Source organism: Ailuropoda melanoleuca, chromosome 1 (assembly GCF_002007445.2).
Source record: "Ailuropoda melanoleuca isolate Jingjing chromosome 1, ASM200744v2, whole genome shotgun sequence".
Classification (NCBI taxonomy): domain Eukaryota; kingdom Metazoa; phylum Chordata; class Mammalia; order Carnivora; family Ursidae; genus Ailuropoda; species Ailuropoda melanoleuca.
In genome coordinates, this window is record NC_048218.1 from 161,681,497 (window position 1) to 161,701,723 (window position 20,227).

A 20,227-nucleotide genomic window follows, 5' to 3' on the forward strand; every position below is an offset into this window, starting at 1 on the left:
AGGGGGAACGGGAAGAAAAGAAAGTGCTTAGGGGATGGCCAACTTTTCTGTACTGGTTATCAGTTTTTGCCTCATCTAGGTTCCTGTACTGTACTTGTATAAACATATTGCTTCTTGCTTTGTGCTACTGCTTTATAGTATGAGAGAGAAGGGCATATGAAGAAGGTTCTCTTTTCCCACATGCTATTTTCTGCTGTGGTACAAGCCTTCCTCCATTTTGCAGTGACTTGCTCATTGCTAAGCACCAACTATCTTCTGTCTTTCCAAGGGTTTCTTAGAGTTTTGGGATAAAAATTTCTGGGATTTTTGTAAGTTTTCCTCTTGTCTCAGTGACATTTCTAGGGTTTTATTCTTTTTTTTTTTTTTTTTAAAGATTTATTTATTTATTTATTCGACAGAGATAGAGACAGCGCGAGAGAGGGAACACAAGCAGGGGGAGTGGGAGAGGAAGAAGCAGGCTCATAGCAGAAGAGCCTGATGTGGGGCTCAATCCCACAACGCCGGGATCATGCCCTGAGCTAAAGGCAGACGCTTAACCGCTGTGCCACCCAGGCGCCCCATCTAGGGTTTTATTCTTAGAGAGAGCCACTAGGCTCTCTTGACTCTTCTAGTCCTTTCTAAAATGCTTTTTAAGTTCATATATATGTTTAGTGTCTTCCTTAATTGGAATTATTTGTCTTTTACTGTTATAGTCCAAATAAATCACCTTCTAGGTAGTTTTATATTTTTATATCTAATGTTTCTAAGTTTAATTTATAAGATTCTTAAGGATAAGGATTCAACATACTACATTTCTGTCTCACAGATTTTCATATGGTGCTTGAATCCTAATATGAAGTTAATAAACTTTAATAAACAATATATTTCTATAGGATTTGTCAACCTCTTTAGAGGCAGTATATGGACAGGCCAAAGAAGGGACAAACTCTGAAGAAATACTTAAGAAATTTTATGACTGGAAGTGTGATAAAAGAGAGGAGTTCACCTGTGTTAGAAGTGAAACAGAGGTTTCTCTACAACGTCTTGTAGCATGGTTCCAGAACACTGTAAAGGTAATAAGAGCTCTTGCCCAGTGGTGGTGTTGGTGTTATAGCCTAAACCAGGGTATATGGGTTTTTAAATAATTTTCCAAGTGTAATTAACTTCTTTTCTGTGGAGAAGAAAGGAAGAGGAAGAGAGGGATTGAGGGGAAGAGGGCTGGGATGGAGGATTGAGGGATTTACATATTTGTGTTCTCTAGGAACATAGATGAAAAACAGTTTCATAAGCCGTTCTAGGTATAAGATAGTATCACTGCAATTTATTACAAGTGTAGTGTATTTTCTATAGCTATAGTGTAGAGATAAGGGTCTTATTGTATATACGTGTGCTTTAGATGGTAGTAGAGCTTTCTTTGTTTAGTTTCTTTTTTAGCAAGACATGTATGTTTTAACATTAGTTGGCTAACTACTCATGCTGAGTAGTGTTTAAGTCTTTTAAGTTTTAGATATCTTAAATATCTTAAAGATATCTAACATAAATGGAGAATACTAGTCTCAGTTGGTACTAGATATTAGAAATGGTGTTTTGTGTATTATTCTTTTTAGTTCTTATTTATTCTTGTAAAAACACCATGTAATTTTCCAAAAGCTGTGGGGGCATGTAGTTTTGTATTAATATACTTGGAACCCTAATTAAATTTCAACCTCATTTTGTTACTGATTCTCTGTTTTCTCTGTTCTTCTGTCTGCTTTACAACCTTCTCAGCAAGGGCAAGGACACCCAAGGTGTCATTTATCGGTGTCTATGATTGACATATATGTATTTCTAGCTTCATTTTGGGGGGAAAAAGTCTTTAATCTTCGAGCTACCTCCAGAACTCTTCATTTTGGTACTTTTTAATGGATATATTAACATAACTAAGTTGCTTCTTTGTTGTAATTTGTTATTAATCAGAATGTCTTTCTGCTTAGGTTGACTATCATGTATCCTTTTCTTTCATTTCCATAGCTGTTCCAAATCTCCATAATCACATATCTAATTTCTGAAATCAAAGTGACTGCTTATGACTTTTATGTTCTATATTATAATTTGGGCCCATGATTTTATTCTGTTTAACACTTTATTATAAAGTTTATTTCCTGATAGAAAATTCCTTTGTTTTCCTAATGAGATGGAAGTCATCTGGGTTTAATCTTTAATTTTTAATCTCCAGATTCCTAAATACTTAGTAGATCATTACTAAATACCAGGCATAATCATATGCCTTTTTTGTTAAAGAGCTGACATTGTCTGCCTACTACCTATCAGATTTAAACTATTCACCTGAGCATTTAAGGTTCTAACCAGCTTTTACTCAGACTGCTTCTTTTACTATCCTCACAAAGTCTTGGTCTTGTTTCTATTTCTTTTTTTTTTTTTCTTCATACTTTTCCTCTTATGTCTCTTAACCACAGATTATGTTAAAAAGTCTGTGTTTTGTATGTGTGATATGTGTGTGCCTTTTCTTTTTTGATGTGTAAGTTTTGGGAGGGCAGTACGTTATCTTTCATGTGCATCCTTACTTCCTTAGCATAGGCTAACGCTCTGCTTTAGGTATAAGGACACAATACTAATTGAAATAATTAAATGAGACACTTTCATGTTTTAATTTTTTGCAAATGAGGCTTTTGATCTCTCTGTGGAAGAATCACAAACTTCTGAAGACACAATCAGTAGTCTTGATGAAATCCTAGAGAAGAGTGAGTCAAGTGTCTGCAAAGAGCTGGAGATATCTCTGATTGTGAGTATTGATATTCTGTATTACTGCTTCCTTTGAAGCAATATGGTTTTTCTTGCTAATTAGAAAGTATGAAGACTGATCTTAGTTTTCCTCTTATAGACCTATTTGAAATAGTAACGTTGTTAAATTCTAATCCAAACACAATGCAAATTCTTATTCTTCCACAGTGATAATTTCATTTTTTTTAAGTTTTAATTTTAATGCCAGTTAATTAACATACATTGTTACATTAGTTTCAGGTGTATAGTACAGTTAACTCAGCACTTCCATACATCATCCTGGGTTTATCTTGACAAGTGCACGCCTTAATCCCCATCACCTATTTAATCCATGTCCCTACCCCCTTCCCCTCTGTTAACCATCACTTTGTTAAAGGATGTGTACTTTCTTTTTTTTTCTCTTCAAATTTTTATTCCAATTCAAGTTAGTTAACATATAGTGTAATAGTGCTTACAGGAGTAGAATTTAGTGATTCATTACTTACATATAACACCCAGTGCTCATCACAACAAGTGTTCTCCTTAATACCCATCACCTGATATTTTCATTTTAATAGGACATTTCATGTTAAAAAAATAAAACCTAATGTTTAATTCTAGGAAAACTCCTCTTAATCTGAGTGTATCAGCTTTCTGTGTCATTTGAGTCCATCATACCCAATGACTAAGAAAAGACTTTAGAATTTGTGAAAAATTAAGATAAAATCTGGGAAAGCTCTGGAAGTATATACAAGACCGATTAGTAGCTCCCTTTCTGTTCTGTGTATGTTCTCTCTTGTCATGCCAATTGAAAAATTAGTGTAGCTCCTCAAAAGAGCATTTTGTAATGTTATTGTTCAGTGGGACTCTTTTCCCAGTTTTTCAGGCTGCTTATCAAAGTTTCATTGGTTATATTTTTCCTTTTACTTGCTTCTTTTAACCTTTTGCAGTTTTATTCAGGTTGGCATTGAAAAATACTTATACATTTCTGTATTTCCCTATTTTTAAATAATTTTTAATAGTATTTTTAGATGGTTTAGTCAGACTTTATTATTTTATTTTTTTATTGTTGAAGTATGATTAACATACAATATTACATTAATTTCAGGTGCACAACATAGTAATTTGACATTTCTATACTTTACTCCGTTCTCACCAGGATAACCTTAGTCACTGTCAGTCACCTTGCAAGACTATTACAGTATTATTGATTGCCACACTGTACTTTTCATTTCCATGACTTATTTATTCTATAACTGAAAGTTTGTACCTCTTTTTCAGACTTGATTTTAGAAGTGGTTGTTAATAGATGATTTCTAAAAATAAAGTGTTGAAGTTCTATGTGTTGTTTAGTTCTAAAATTTAGTGTAGTGGTATCCTTGATTTCCTTTAATTCTACTCTAGAAAGCTGTAGGAATAATAACGTAATGGAAGCAAAATTTTCTGTATTAACATCTTTGACATCAGTCTCTCTTCTGTCTAGAAAAAGATACATGTTTAAGAAATACTTTGAAAAAATTGAATTTTTAAAAAGGCATTATTTTAAAGTTTATTCATTGTTATTGGAGATTTAAATTATTTTGGATACTCTTTTGTGAATAATTCCACATGTATGATTTATTTCACTTAGGAGCAAGGTGATGCAGACAAGGAGATCATTTTAAATACATATAGTCAAGTGCTACAAAAGATCCGTTCAGAGGAAAGGCTTATTGCTACAGTACAATCCAAGTACAAGGACAGTATTGAGGTTGGATTAAGCTTTATTTTTTTTGGTCTTCTATATTGATGCTTTGAATTTTTCTCAAGTAGTTTAATACCTAGTGTATAGGTAAGTAATTATTATTGCTAGAAAAACAGTATAGTTCTCTGATGTGTAATTAAATTCACAGTGAAAACAGTTATCTGATGTGTAATTAAATTCTGCAGTGAAAACAGTGGTTTAATTGGTAAAAATATATTAAATTTTTGGATTGTCTTAAATCTTTGATTTCCTTGTGTTCTTCAAAACTTAACCTTTACTGGGGGATCTGGGTGGCACAGTCTGTTGAGTAACTCTTGGTTTCAGCTTGGGTCATGATTTTGGGGTCAAAGAATGGAGCCTGCCATCGGGCTCTGCTCTCAGCACAGAGTCTGCTTAGGATTCTCTCTCCCTCTCCCTCTGCCCCTCCTGCTCATGCTCCTCTCTCCCTCTAAAATAAATAAATCTTAAAAAAAAAATAAAACCTAATCTCTACCATCATTATCATTATACCTGTGCAGGTTTACAGTAGAAAATTTGCTAAATACAGAAAGATAAGAAGAAATGAAAGTATTGATAATAATTTCCTTAGCCTAAGAGATAGATACTCAGGGCTAGTTTCAGAGTATTTTCTTTTTGGAGGGTGACTTATATATATGTACATATATCATGTGCATTGCATTGTTTTATAAACTGTTTTGAAAATGTTTCTTCATTTAATAGTATATTATGAATACTGCCCCATGTGATGAATGATTTTATATTGTCATTTTGAGCAACTAAAGCACCATCACTTGCATAGATGTAGAATATTATTTAACCTTCATCTGTGTTAGGTGTTAAGGTTACTTCCAATTATTTTTAACCATAAACAACACTGTACCTAATCTTTGTTCATAATTTTATGTGTTCCTCAGATTCCTTAAAATTGTTAATTACTAAGTCGAAAGGAATCGACATTCTTAAAAGTTGATACATATTGTCACACTTCTTTGGGGAAGGTAATTTTAATTTATATCCTCACTAGAAATTCAGTTTGCATCATATCTAGCAAAGATATAGTTAGCTCTCAGCTTGAAATATTTCTCTTACCTTTGCTACTCTGATTGCTGGGACTCATATTCTCCTGAATAGGAATGTGGATAACTAAGAAATCAGTTAATAGATTGTCTTTTTGAAAATTGTGGAATTTCTTATTTCAATTCGAACTCAGTAAATAACTAGTTGAATCTTAATAAAGAAATAAGAAATGGTCAGTAAATATTGTTGTCTATGTCTTGAAAATATAATAACTTTTTTTTTTTACTTAGTTTAAGAAGCAGATTATTGAATGTTTAAATAAGAGCCCCAGTGTGGATCACTTGCTGTCCATTAAAAAGACATTGAAAAACCTAAAAGCTCGACTGAGATGGAAATTGGTTGAAAAGAATAACTTAGAAGAAGTAAGGAAACACTTGGTTCTTATGAAATTCCATGTGTACCTCATTTTGCTCTGCTTCCTGAAAATAATGCGTAAATACATTCTTTAAAATAGAATTATTATTTACGTTTTGTTTTATATATCTTATCTTTTTTTCTGTGTATGAAAAGTTATTACATTAATAGTGTAAACATATCATTAGATGTTCTTTGAAAACATTCCACATGGCTGCCTTTTTTAGTAACATAAATATTTTAGAACAATTTAAAAATTCTTCTGTTTTAGACTGTTATAAGACCTAATAGAATACAAACCTACTACACACAAGGTATCCCCTAAAGGTAGAATTTTGTCATAAGGTATTTTTAAGATCATGATGTTCTCTCTTAGCTCTCTTTTTAATGGCTGGACATACTATTCCTCCTAAATATTCTAAGTTGTTTTCATACGATAATAGAACTGAAGAATTCAGAACTCTAATCTGTACTACTAACCTTGTTCTTTCAGTTTGAAACTGAATAAACTGGTAATTCTTTGGTTCCCCTGAGGATCGATTTATGAACAAAAACAATCTACATTATGTCTTAATCCAACTTGAGTTGGCTATTCCTCTTTGGAGCACTTGATTGGACTTGGAGTGAAACTGATTTAATGGTTTAAGATTTTTTCTAGTTTTTTAAATACTATTCTGGACTGTGGGGAATGGGGTCTTTTTTAGTTTAATTTTTTAACTTTTGGAGAACTGTAACATAGAAAACCTATATACTTTTTAAGGTGGTTCATTTATTATTGTTGGAGTTTTAAGGAGTCTTTTTGAGGCTTACATGTCTTTCCTCTAACAGACACACCGTAAATACATTTACTCTTTTTTTTTTTTTTAACCAAATCTCATGTAGAAAACAATTCTAAGGAATTAGTTATATTTTGGTTCCTATTCTTGACATTTACTTTATAATGGCAGTTGGTCATCTTCTTAGAGAAATTCTGCAGCAAAGTAAGAGACAAGAAAAATATGTGTTGATTTTATGTCTTTATTTTTTATTCCTTTTTGTAAGTTTGGGAAAAGTCGTTGTTAGAAAAAGTAAGTGTTATGAAGGTCTATTATCTGTTAGATACAGATGGATACACAGAAATCAGAGTGATTTGCTATAGAAGTTGCATTCTTATTAGGAAGACTTGTTTTTGGTCTACTTTAATAAGCTTGTAAAGTCACTTTTTTCTTTCTGGTCAAAGTCTGATGACCATGATGGATCTGAAATTGAGAAAATAAAACAAGAAATAACTCAACTGCGCGATAGAGTCTTTCAGGAAATTTATCGTGAGCAGGAGGAATATGTAAGTATTCTTTGAAGTTTTGAATTAGTTTTTACTGTAGAAATTGAATTCATATATCCATTTTATGAAGTGGACTATAATGATAAGGTTAGAGATTATATTTGCATAGTTATGCTTGCATAGTAATTATGTGAATTTAGATATTAATTTCTGATGATAATTCATAACTATTGTACCAAATGTGGAAATTACAGAAAATTATAAAGAAGAAAAAATATCACCTGTAACTTTTCCATTCAGTTATAACAGTAGTAGTCACTGTTAACTTTTCACTTAACTTCTTTTTAGTCTTTTTTCTGCCTGTTTTTACAAGAGTGGAGATTATACCGCAAGCATTCTTCTACATATTGCTTGATTTCTGTTTCACATAAAGCTAAAGATTTTTTCCTTTAATAAAATCTAAATCAACACTGTTTTAATCTAATGCTGCAATGAAAACATTAATGGGGCAGCATAATTTAGTTGAAGAATATAACAAAATGCAACTACCTGAATTTTGGGGGGAATTTACATCTTTAAGTCTCCATCCTTATGCTAATATTTTGTGACCTTGGGAGAGTGTGTCTGTGTATTTTCTCTTTAAAAGGGAAAGAAGTTGACATGCTTGGGTTGCTCAGTCTGTTGAACGTTAGACTTACAATTTTGGCTCAGGTCATGATCTCAGGGTTGTGAGATCGAGCCCTGTGTCAGGCTCTGCACTGGGTGTGGAGCCTGCTTGGGATTCTTTCTCCGCCTGCCCTTCCCCTCCTGCTCATGTGTGCAGCTTCTCTTTCGCTCAAAAATAAATAAATAAATAAATGGAAATAATATTATAATTTATGTTTCAGGGATGTTATGGGGGAACAAGTAAGGTAAACACTGCTTTGAACAATAAAATACAATGAAAATAATAGGCAGAGAGGGAGACAAACCATAGGAGACTCTTAACTACAGGAAACAAACAGGGTTGCTGGAGTTGGAGACGGTACAGGGGATGAAGTAAGTGGGTGATGGGCAGTAAGGAGGGCACTTGATATAATGAGTACTGGGTGTTATATGCAACTGATGAGTCACTTGAACTCTACCTCTGAAACTAATAACGTGCTCTATGTTAATTGAATCTAAATAAAAGAAAATAAAAGAAGAAAATATAGACATTCTAAGCATTATGCTTAATTTAGCAAATTGATCTGTGTGTGCTTAGTTACTCACCTTATGAACCTTAGATAAAATAGCTATCTTCCAGTGAGTTGACAAGTGTCCAGAAGTTTTACTTAATAAACATGACAAATGACTTTTCTAAGGATCCTCAGTTTTCACATTTGCTTCAAAGTGGCTTTTGTAGAGCTGCATATTTGTTTCTTTCAAGGCTTTTATGATTTTTTCCTTTCTAAATGAAATAGGTATTATTTTAAAATGTCAGTGTGTTCTTAATATTTTGAGAGATGACAATTTTATGATGCAAATTGATGTTACCAACACACATTTTCATTTTAGCTTGGAAGTGAGTGCATACTTTGATCTTAGGCAAGATCTTGTGCCTATATATGTATACCAAGATAAAATTGATAATTAAGTTTTTCTTCTGTTAGTAAGATGGTAACTCTGACCAATGATGCCTTTTGGTTTTCATTTGATATTTCTTGTAGTAGAAGGCAAAATCAGTGATTACATATCTTATTAGATTATACATCTTATTAGATTGTATATCTTGTTAGATTTATAGTAAGGGAGATACTAGTATGTTATTTTTTCCTGAAGAGCAACACGTCACAATTGAATATATATTGATTTATAATAAAAAATATTTTTTAAATTTAGGAGAAGCTGAATAGCTTGGTACAGAAATGGTTCCCTGAGCTGCCTCTGCTTTATCCTGAAATAGGGTTACTTAAGTACATGGTAAGCTTTGTTGCCCCTGAGAATCACTACTTTGTAGAGGGTTGAAAAGTGATGATATAAAATTGTGTGTCAGTGTTAAATTTATGCCATCTTTACTATGAAGATGTTCCTGATGAATAGTTTCTGGGTATTGTAGAACTTTTCCTCAAGACTATCTTTAGTATTGGCGTATTGTATTCTAACGTTTATATTAATTTGCATGTTTTTCTCTGTTTTCTCTTTTCCTCATATCTATACAGTACATTGCATGCCACTTGTTTGAATTACAGGTATTTATTTTTTGAAGTGGTAAAACAATTTTAGCTGTTGTTTCAAGAGTTAGAATAAAAGCAGGACATTGCCAGTCAGGAGGAATTTAAGCAGAAAATATCTTTTAAGTTAAAGCAGGCTGGGAAAGAATTCTAGAGAACTGGTTAGATAGAGATGTTGACATGGGCATAGTTTTCTAAGCCTGCAGGATTCAAAGCCTGGGAGATCAATGCATTGGACAGAAGGCCGGTATGGAGCAGGGTTGGTAAACTCTGGCTCTCAGGGCAGAATCAGTTAGCTCTGTGTTTTATATTGCCTGCTAAGGATGAGGGATTGGATGAAAGATCTGTTCTTTAAGATTGTCATTAAATTCATAATAATAGCTTAAATATAGTACAGATATGGTTGTGTACATAAAGCTATGAACTCATGAATATGTAAGATTAAAGTTACCTTAAATTGTTAAAGCAATTACTGTAAAATTTTTCCAGACTAGACTTTAAAATAATGTGGGATTTTCTTCGCAGTTATTTAACTTTAGCTTAGACACTCATGTAGGATGGATGAGTGAGTATGTGGTGCTGTGTAGGACTTGAAAATTAGTTTTTAGAAGTGTGTTGATCTCTTTATTGTGGAAGATTACAAAATGTTTTAATCATAGCTGATGGACTCATTTAATGATTTTTAAGGTGTTTGACTGTGATGTATGCCCAGGAAACCTCTGTAGGTTGATTATATTTTGTGGTTTATTTAAATAATATTGACAACACATAACAATAAAAACAAGAAAATAATTTCACAACCCCTCTTACTAAAATTACACCACAATAAATTTACCTTGATCTAAAATGTTGATCATCAGGTTTTCTCCAAAAAATTTATTCCTTTTAAAAAGTGGCAGAAATATCTAATAGAATTAAAATATTTGAAAACCATTTTCACCTTCAAGGATTCCACTTCAAACGGGCAGAGGTGTTAGAATTACTTGATAGTAGTCATAATTTTTATACTTCTCATTCTCATTCTACAGCCTTCTTTGTATCTGTCATCATTTTAATATTTTTAGGAAACACATGAAGTCTTCCAAGTAAACATCAGGGTTTTTTGAATGCATATCTGGTTAATCCCAGTCATATTCAGAATTTGTTCTAGAACTGTAGCAGCCATTAAATGTATGTTGATTACACTTTGGGTGAGAAGACTTCAAGAGACAGGAACTGGAAAAACTAGGAAGCTTTCAGTATTTTTATTTTACAAGTTTCTCCAGTTGGGTTGATGATGTCCAAATCATTTCATAGCATGTAACTGATTATGTTGATGATATAAAAGTACTGGGATGGTTTGGATTCTTTAACAAAAATTTGTGCCTAGAACTCTGGTGGTCTTCTTACTATGAGTTTGGAACGGGATCTTCTTGATGCTGAGCCCATGAAGGAACTTAGCAGCAAGCGCCCTTTGGTTTGTTCTGAGGTTAATGGGAAGATAATTCTTTTAAAGGTAAGTTTAAGTTCTGTCTTGTGGAAGATTCAGAAGTATAAAGGGGGAATGGTGGTATTACTTTTCAGGAAAGTGAAAAATCACTGCTTGTTTTCTAAATTATATGAGTTGAGGGGCGCCTGGGTGGCTCAGTCAGTTAAGTTTCTGACTCTTGATTTAGGCTCAGGTTGTGATCTCAGGGTTGTGAGATTGAGCCCCACATTGGGCTCCATGCTGGGAATGGAGCCTGTTAGAGACACTCTCTCTCCCTCTCTCTCTACCCCTCCCCCCCCTTAAAAAATTTATATGAGTTGACTGGCATGATGCTTATGTTTTCTGTTTGGCTGCCAGAACTAATTTTGAATTCAGAGTTTTCATCATTTCCCTAAATAATATGTATCTTTAATAGGATATACTTGGCTTTTCTTTTTTGGGTAAACTTACTACATTCTATCCAATAACCTTTTAAAATTCTTGCTTTACTTACACTTCTCTTTGAAATTTCAACTGTTTTGCCAATACGATTTTCTGTTCTTTGATTTCTTTATTGAGCTGGGAAATTGTTAATCATAATAGGATAATTAATTTGGCCCTAGCGGCAATGCATATTGTATATTAAGGTACAGGCAGAATTGTTCTTTCTTTTGTAATTATAGCATTCAAGGCAGATAGAAAAGGTACTTACTTATACAATTAAAAGATGAAATTAGGGGCGCCTGGGTGGCACAGCGGTTGGGCGTCTGCCTTCAGCTCAGGGCATGATCCCGGCAGTATGGGATCGAGCCCCACATCAGGCTCCTCCGCTATGAGCCTGCTTCTTCCTCTCCCACTCCCCCTGCTTGTGTTCCCTCTCTCGCTGGCTGTCTCTATCTCTGTCGAATAAATAAATAAAATATTAAAAAAAAAGAAAAAGATGAAATTAGATATAACTTATATAAAAATCACTATGTTTAAGTTGAAATGATGTATAATTAGAGTAAGATTTTTAATGTTGGAGTTACCATTGCCTCTCTTTTTGGTTCCAGGGCTATTCTGTAGATGTGGACACAGAAGCCAGGGTGATTCAGAGAGCAGCCGCCTATCACAGAGCTTGGAGAAAAGCTAAAGAAGAGTCTGGATTACTACCATTGATATTCCTATTTTTATGTAAGGTAAAGTTCTTAGCTAATCTCTTGCCGAAAACATTTTATTTACAGTAAGTTTTAGCTCCAAGCTTTAGAGAGGTAGTTTATTCCTTTTAACATAAAGAAGAAGTTATCTTGTATAATCGATGTATACTAAAAATACATTGAAGAATTTTTCACTTTGAGTTTCATTCTATTTTGCTTTTAGTCTGATCCTATGGCTTATCTGATGGTCCCATACTATCCTAGGGCAAATCTGAGTGCTGTTCAAGCCAGTGTGCCTTTAACTTCAGAAGTAAGTAAAAACCACTATTTCCATGGATATATTAAATGAGAAAATAACCGCTAATGTTAGAAGGCATACTGTATGCTTTATATACTATGTAAATTTTTGACTGGTATTATGCTTTGTAATTGCCACATCAATCCTGTGATATGAGTTATCCTGTTATATACAGATGAGAAAAATGAGTCTCACAGAGTTTAAGTAACTTGCACAGGACTCTCAACAAGAAGCAGAGATGGGAATTGAAATTAGGTCTTTTGGAACCAAAGCCCATGCTTATAACCATTAAGCTGTGCTGTATGTAAATTGTGTGGTATAGCGCTTGATGATACAAGTGCATAAGTGACAGCTTTAAGTTGCATTGTAAATTTGAATTAATAATAAAAATAGAGGATGCCCTGATTCCTCTTATGGTAACACTATTTAGTCTCTCTTTTCTAGATGCTTTATATGCACATTATTTGTAATCTAAGTCTTCTTAGAGACTGCAGTGTTTTAAGTTATATGTGTATGGTGTTACGTTATCAGGGCTTCTGGTCTTCTATTTTTTCTCTATGCTGTATTCTTACTAAAGGTTCATTTGGAAGAAGCTTTACTCACGTCTGTTAAAGTCTTTTAATTAAAAGAAAGGTTCAGGTATTAAAATGATATGCCGACTTTCTGACATCTTTTGTGTGTACTTATCTGTAGGAAGCTTTAAAGGTCATGAAAGGTGTTGCCCAGGGCCTGCATACATTGCACAAGGCTGACATAATTCATGGATCACTTCATCAGAACAATGTATTTGCTTTAAATCGTGAACAAGGAATTGTTGGAGATTTTGACTTCACCAAATCTGTGGTAAAGTATTGTGGTTTTACAAATAGGTTCTAGACCTCATTTAATATTATTAGACATTAGTTCAGCCTTTTACATGATATGATAATTTATTCTAAGAACTTAGTTTTGGTAAAGAATGTCGTGTCATGTAGTGTAAGCAACTAACTATTACTAGCTAGGTGCTAGATGCTAGAACAAGAGTTTTTAGATTTGTGCATTATATTTTTTAACTCTAAGTATTAAGAGCAACCTAACATTACAGTCAATGGCACTGAGAACACTAATGATTAATTATTTTATCATCAACAAGAATATTTAATTGCTTGTAAATACACAAGGAAAACTAGGAGGCCGTCTCCTATCTCCCTTTCTGCTGGTGCCTTCTCCCACCAGTAGATTAAATATAGATATACATACTTTGCTAATTTTTGATTAATGAGATATTTTTAGAAACTTGGGAACTTTGGACTTTTCCATTTAGTTTAAGTGATGGTTCAACTATGTTAGCTGCTAATTTGGTATCATAATTTTAGTGCCTCAGAACAGGCAATTAGTAAAGATAGGAGTTTTTTAAAAAAAATTTATTTTTATTATTTATTTGAGAGAGAGAGACAGAGATAACGAGTGGGGAAGAGAGGGAGAAGCAGGCTCCCTGCTGAGCAAGGAACCCGATGGATGTGGGGTTTGATCATAGGACCCTGGGATCATGACCTAAGCTGAGGGCAGACGCTTGTCCAACTGAGCCACCCAGGCACGCCTAAAGATAGGAGATTTTAGACAATGGAAGAGCATACCGTAATTTTTTTTTTTTTTTTTTTTTGAATGGGCAGGCTCAAAATATACATGATCACATGGGAACAGTTTTCTTTTTTAAAATAACAGCTTTATTGAGATATAATTCACATAATGTGTACAATTCAGTAATAGTTTTTAGTATATTCACAAAGTTGTGTATTGATCACTACTCTTGAATTCCAGAACATTTTTAACACCCCCATACAAATATGCAGTCACTCCCCATTTCCTCCTTTACATAGCCCCTTGGAAACCACTAATCTACTTTTGTCTCTGTGATTTACTATTCTGGACCTTTCTTATAAATGGAATCATACAATATGTGGCCTTCTGTGATTGGCTTATTTCATTTAGTGTAACATTTTCAAGGTTCATGTGTCTTGTAGCATGTATCTCAACTTCATTCCTTTTTAAAAATGCCCAAATAATATTTTGTTGTGTGGATATACCATATTTTGTTTTTACATTCATCATTTGGTAGGCATCTGGGTTTTTTCTACTTTCTGATTATTATGAATAATGCTGCTGTGAACATTAGTATACAAGTTTTTGTGTGGACATATGTTTTCATTTCTCTTGGGAGTGGAATTGTTTTGCTATATGGTAACTCTTTGTTTCACTTTTTGAGCAACGAAACTGTTTTCCAAAGTGGCTCCATCTTTTTACGTTCTCATCAGCAATGTATGAGGATTTCAGTTTCTCTACGTTCTTGCTAAGATTTTATTGTCTGAGCAGTTTCCTTTTGACTAGTATAAGTCTTAATGCTTTATACATTGGTCATTTGCAAGTCATAAGGTAATGCCACCTGTGTATATGTAGTCTTAATGGTTTTCATATGGTAGCTCAAAAAGATGAGAAAATGAACATGTAAAGCTATAATGAAATGCTGGATTAAGAAAGATTTATACAAAGGAGATTTATTGAAGTATTTTTTATCATATTTATCTGAAAATTAAGGTAATGTCTGAAAAAAAATGACTGAATTAGGAGTTTAAAAAAGTTCTCAACTCTTAGGGATCCTGGTTAGTTTACCTTTTGAGCATGCCATTTGCACAACTGTATATCATGACTATTTTTCCTCTTTTATACTGATTTATCAACCGTTATTATCTCCCAAAACATTGTTTTAATCTTCATTTAAAATTACTTACTCTGAAATACTGCTCAAACTCTCCTTTGCTCCACTCTTTTCATACTGCTCTCAGATTAAAGTATTAATCAGGAAGAAATTTTTTTTTTTTAAAGATCTTATTTATTTATGTGACAGAGATAGAGACAGCCAGCGAGAGAGGGAACACAAGCAGGGGGAGTGGGAGAGGAAGAAGCAGGCTCCTAGCGGAGGAGCCTGATATGGGGCTCTATCCCATAACGCTGGGATCATGCCCTGAGCCGAAGGCAGACACTTAACTGCCCTGCCACCCAGGTGCCCCAGGAAGAAAAATTTGAAAGATAGTCTGTTGTTAAGATCATTGCTTTTCAGACTTTACAGTGCATATGAATCACCTGGGATCTTGTTAATATGCAAATTTTTATTCAGCATTTCTTTTTTTTTTATTATATTATGTTAATCACCATACAGTACATCCCCGGATTCCGATGCAAAGTTCGATGCTTCATTAGTTGCGTATAACACCCAGTGCACTATGCAATACGTGCACTCCTTACCACCCATCACCAGTCTATCCCATTCCCCCACCCCCCTCCCCTCTGAAGTCTTCAGTTTGTTTCTCATAGTCTCTCATGTTTCATTCCCCCTTTCTTTATCCCCTTTCTTTATCCCTTTCTTCCCCTACCGATCATCCTAGTTCTTTATCCCTTTCTTCCCCTACCGATCCTCCTAGTTCTTATGTTCCATAGATGAGAGAAATCATATGATAATTGTCTTTCTCTGCTTGACTTATTTCACTTAGCATTATCTCCTCCAGTGCCGTCCATGTTGCAGCAAATGTTGAGAATTCGTTCTTTCTGATAGCTGAGTAATATTCCATTGTATATATGGACCACAACTTCTTAATCCAGTCGTCTGTTGAAGGGCATCTCGGCTCCTTCCACGATATTCAGCATTTCTGGGGGAGATTCTGCATTTCTAGCAAGGTCTCAGGTGATGCCTTAGCTATAGGACTTTTGACCACACCGGAAAGGTAGTGGGAGGAGAGGAGGTAATTAACGCCTTGTGATAGTAATTATTGTGCTAATTACTTTTATCTTTACAGTAACTCTGTGAGATAGTTATTATTTCCATTTTACAGTTAATTTAGGCTCAAAGGGTTTAAAGTCAAGATCACACAGCAAGTAAATGGGAGAGTGGGAATTGCAGCCAAGGTCTGTCTGAATCCAGGGTTCATGTTCTTATCAGTGATACAGTGATAAGAACATGACACGTGAGAAATGGTATACTTAGAAAATAATCAGTAAGGAAGGAAAGCACTTTGTAGACTTCCAGTTTTTAAAAAAAGCTATTTAGAATTTTCAAAATTAGAGAATAGCACTCCTTCTTGCCCTTATGAACTTTATTATTAATAGAGGTTCCAAATGTTTAAATAATCGGTGTTTCTTGGTTTGGAATCTACTTGAGTCTATAATGTGAAATGTAACCGAAGTCTCACTGTTAATTTTATGAGACTGATTTTAAGAGCAATTTATAATAGCAGAAATTGGGTAAAAATATTTGAAAGCAAGAGAGGATGAAATATTTCAAATAACTTTGTTTTTTTGTGTTGATTAAATGCAGAGGACTTCACACAAGGCTACCTCATCTGTATTGCCTCTAAAATATTTAACTTACTGTTCTTGTAGAGTCAGCGAGCCTCAGTGAACATGGCGGTTGGTGACTTGAGTTTAATATCACCTGAACTGAAAATGGGAAAGCCTGCTTCTCCAAGTTCTGACTTGTATGCTTATGGCTGCCTTTTATTATGGGTATGTTATTTTTTTATTGAAATAGATTAGTTGTATTTATAAAAATGTGTAAATATGTGCAAATACATTTATATATATTTAAGTATATAAAGTGATGATTTTATAGTGGTTTTCCTCAACATAGTCTGGATAAAAAGCAGTGATAGCTTTTTAGTAAAAAAATTTAGTAGAAAATTGTTTTTTTTCCCTTCTTAAAAAAAGTTTTATCGTAAATTGTATACTTCCTATCACCTATTGTATACTTACTACCAGTTGGCTTTTTACATATATTTTACATACCATGCTATTGTGTTAGTTTTATTAAATCAAGATTAACAGTAAAGATGATTTTGTCCTATATTAATCTATAAACAGTTCATACATATGTAGAAAATGTTAAATGAGCCTTGAGTGAGTGTTCCTGCTTTCACTATAGACCAAATAACTGCTTTTTTATTCATGGCTTAAATTTATTCTTCCTACAAATTATGAGGGGTTAAGTATTAACAGGGAAGGGATGTCTGTTTTGACTTCTTTTACTTAACATGGTACTGGAGATTCTAGCCCAGGGGTTAGCAAAATTTTTTATAAAGGGCCAGATGGTAAATATTTTAGGCTTTGGGATCCATATGGTCTCTGCTGCTGTGGAAAGTAGCCATAAATACACATAAATGAATGAATGGCTCTGTTCCAATAAAACTTTATTTATGGACATTGAAATTTGAATTTCATATAATTTTCATGTGCCATGAAATAGTATTCTTTAATTTTCTTTTAAACATTTAAAAATGTGAAAACCATTTTTGGCTTATAGGCTGTACACAAATAAAAGCAGTGGCATAGATTTGGCGTGCAGGCCATAGTTTACTGATCCTGGTTTTAGCCAGTAGGATAAGGCAACAAAAAGAAATAAAATGCATACAGTTTAAAAATGAAGATGCAAAGCTGTTTTTATTTAAAGATGACAGGATTAATTATGTGTAATCTTTAGGAATGTACTTAAGAGCTACTAGAATTAACAATTTTAGTAAGATTGCAGGATGCAAAATCAGTATAATAATTGTTTCTATATACAAGCAACAAAAAACAGGAAATTTAAATTAAAAATCATTTACATGGGTATCAAACATGGAATTTTTAGGGATAAATATGACAAAAAATGTGCACCCTGAAAACTATAATTTATTGTTGAGAGAAATTAAAGAAGACATAAATAAACGGAGAGCTGTATCATGGTCACGGACTGGAAGACTGAATATTGTATGGATGTGAATTCTTTTTTTTTTCTTTTTTAAAGATTTTATTTATTTATTTATTTATTTTTGAGAGAGAAAGAACACGAGGTGGGGGAGAGTCAGAGAGAGAGGGAGAAGTAGACTCCCTACTGAGCAGGGAGTCTGACTGACATGGGGCTCAATCCCAGAACCCTGGGATCATGACATGAGCCGAAGGCAGATGGTTAACTGACTGAGCCACCCAGGTGCCCTTGGGTGTGAATTCTTAAAAAAGTCTATGGATTCAATACAATTTCAACAAAAATGCTTCTAGGCCTTTTTTCCCCCCTTTTTAACAGTAATTGACAATCAGGTATGATTTATATGAAAATACATAGGAACTGGGGTAGCTAAAACAGTTTTGAAAAATTAAACTATCTGATTTTAATACTTAATAAAATTATAATGAATCAGACATTATGATGTTGGTGTAAAGTTAGACATACATATCAATGGAACAGAATAAAGGCAGTAGAAATAGATGAAATAGTAGAAATATATGATCAGTTGATTTTTGACAAGATTTCAAGGCAATTCTGTGAGGAAAAGGATCATCTTCAACAAATGGTGCTGTAACAATTGGATATCTATATATAAAAAATAAACTGACTTAATCCTTGCACAATTTATAAAAATTAACTCTAAATGTATATTAGATTTAAATGTATTACTGAAGTCTTTATTTTATTTTATTTAAAATCTGGGGCGCCTGGGTGGCACAGCAGTTAAGTGTCTGCCTTCGGCTCAGGGTGTGATCCCGGCGTTGTGGGATCGAGCCCCACATCAGGCTCCCCTGCTATGAGCCTGCTTCTTCCTCTCCCACTCCCCCTGCTTGTGTTCCCTCTCTCGCTGGCTGTCTCTATCTCTGTCAAATAAATAAATAAAATCTTTAAAAAAAATCAATTAATTAACATATAGTGTAATTATTAGTTTCAGGGGTAGAGTTCAGTGATCCATCAGTTGCATGTAACACCCATTGCTCATTACATCAAGTGCCCTCCTTAATGCCCATCACTCAGTTACCCATATGCCCACCCCTATTCCCTCCACCAACCCTGTTTGTTTCCTATAGTTAAGAGTCTCTAATGATTTGTCTCCCTCTCTGATTTCGTCTTATTTTATTTTTCCTTCCCTTCCCCTATGTTCATCTGTTCTGTTTCTTAAATTCCACATATGTGTGAAATCGTATATTTGTCTTTCTCTGATTGACTTACTTTGTTTAGCCTAATACCCTCTAGTTCCATCCATGTCATGCAAATGGTAAGATTTCATTTTTTTGATAGCTGAGTAATATTCCATTGTATATGTATACCATGTCTTCTTTATCCATTTATTAATGAATGGACATCTGGGCTCTTTCCATAGTTTGGCTGTTGTGGACATTGCTGCTATAAACATTGGGGTGCATATGCCCCTTAGAATCACTATTAAGGGGCGCCTGGGTGGCACAGCAGTTAAGCATCTGCCTTCGGCTCAGGGCGTGATCCCGGCGTTATGGGATCGAGCCCCACATCAGGCTCCTCTGCTATGAGCCTGCTTCTTCCTCTCCCACTCCCCCTGCTTGTGTTCCCTCTCTCGCTGGCTGTCTCTATCTCTGTCGAATAAATAAATAATAAAATCTTAAAAAAAAAAATCACTATTAAAACCTAAGTCTTTAAAACTGGAATAAAACATAGATAATTTTATTGACTTTGAGTTTGGCAAAGATTTTTTGTAATAGGATATTAAAAAACATCTAGCATAAAAGAAAAAAATCAGTAATTCAGATTTGATCAAAATTCAAAACTTTGCTTTTCTAAAGACACTGTTACAAAAATGAAAGGCAAGACACACACAGACTGGGAGAAAGTATTTGCAAAAGATTTGTATTTAGTTTACAAAGAACTCTTAAAACTCAATAATAAGACAACTCAGTTTAAAAATGGGCGTAATTGTTTAAATAGACATTTTAGGAAATAAGATATCTAGATGGTAAATAAACATGGGAAAAGATGCTCTCAGTATCTTTAGTTATTAGGCAAAAGCAAATTAAAACCAAAATGATATACTACTACACTCCCACTAGGATGTCCAAAATTAAAAAGAGTCACCACAGCAAGTATTGACTAAGATGTATAGCAGCTGCAACTCTCATATATTGCTGAGAGAAATGTAAGTGGAGCAACCACTCTGGAAAACAAAATTTGGCAG

At 33.9% G+C, this 20,227-nt stretch overlaps 1 protein-coding gene across 1 annotated transcript in view; it reads left to right on the forward strand.

Moving 5' to 3' along the window:
• The window catches only part of STK31 (serine/threonine kinase 31), an 80,769-nt gene that overhangs the window by 36,214 nt on the left and 24,328 nt on the right, over positions 1-20,227 (forward strand). Inside the window, exons 10-20 of the mRNA XM_019810367.2 lie at positions 873-1,052; positions 2,645-2,761; positions 4,370-4,489; positions 5,791-5,922; positions 7,134-7,235; positions 9,036-9,116; positions 10,737-10,862; positions 11,867-11,992; positions 12,174-12,260; positions 12,942-13,091; positions 16,662-16,784. Coding sequence (XP_019665926.2) covers positions 873-1,052; positions 2,645-2,761; positions 4,370-4,489; positions 5,791-5,922; positions 7,134-7,235; positions 9,036-9,116; positions 10,737-10,862; positions 11,867-11,992; positions 12,174-12,260; positions 12,942-13,091; positions 16,662-16,784 — 1,344 coding nt within the window. The remainder of the gene's footprint in view (positions 1-872; positions 1,053-2,644; positions 2,762-4,369; positions 4,490-5,790; positions 5,923-7,133; positions 7,236-9,035; positions 9,117-10,736; positions 10,863-11,866; positions 11,993-12,173; positions 12,261-12,941; positions 13,092-16,661; positions 16,785-20,227) is intronic.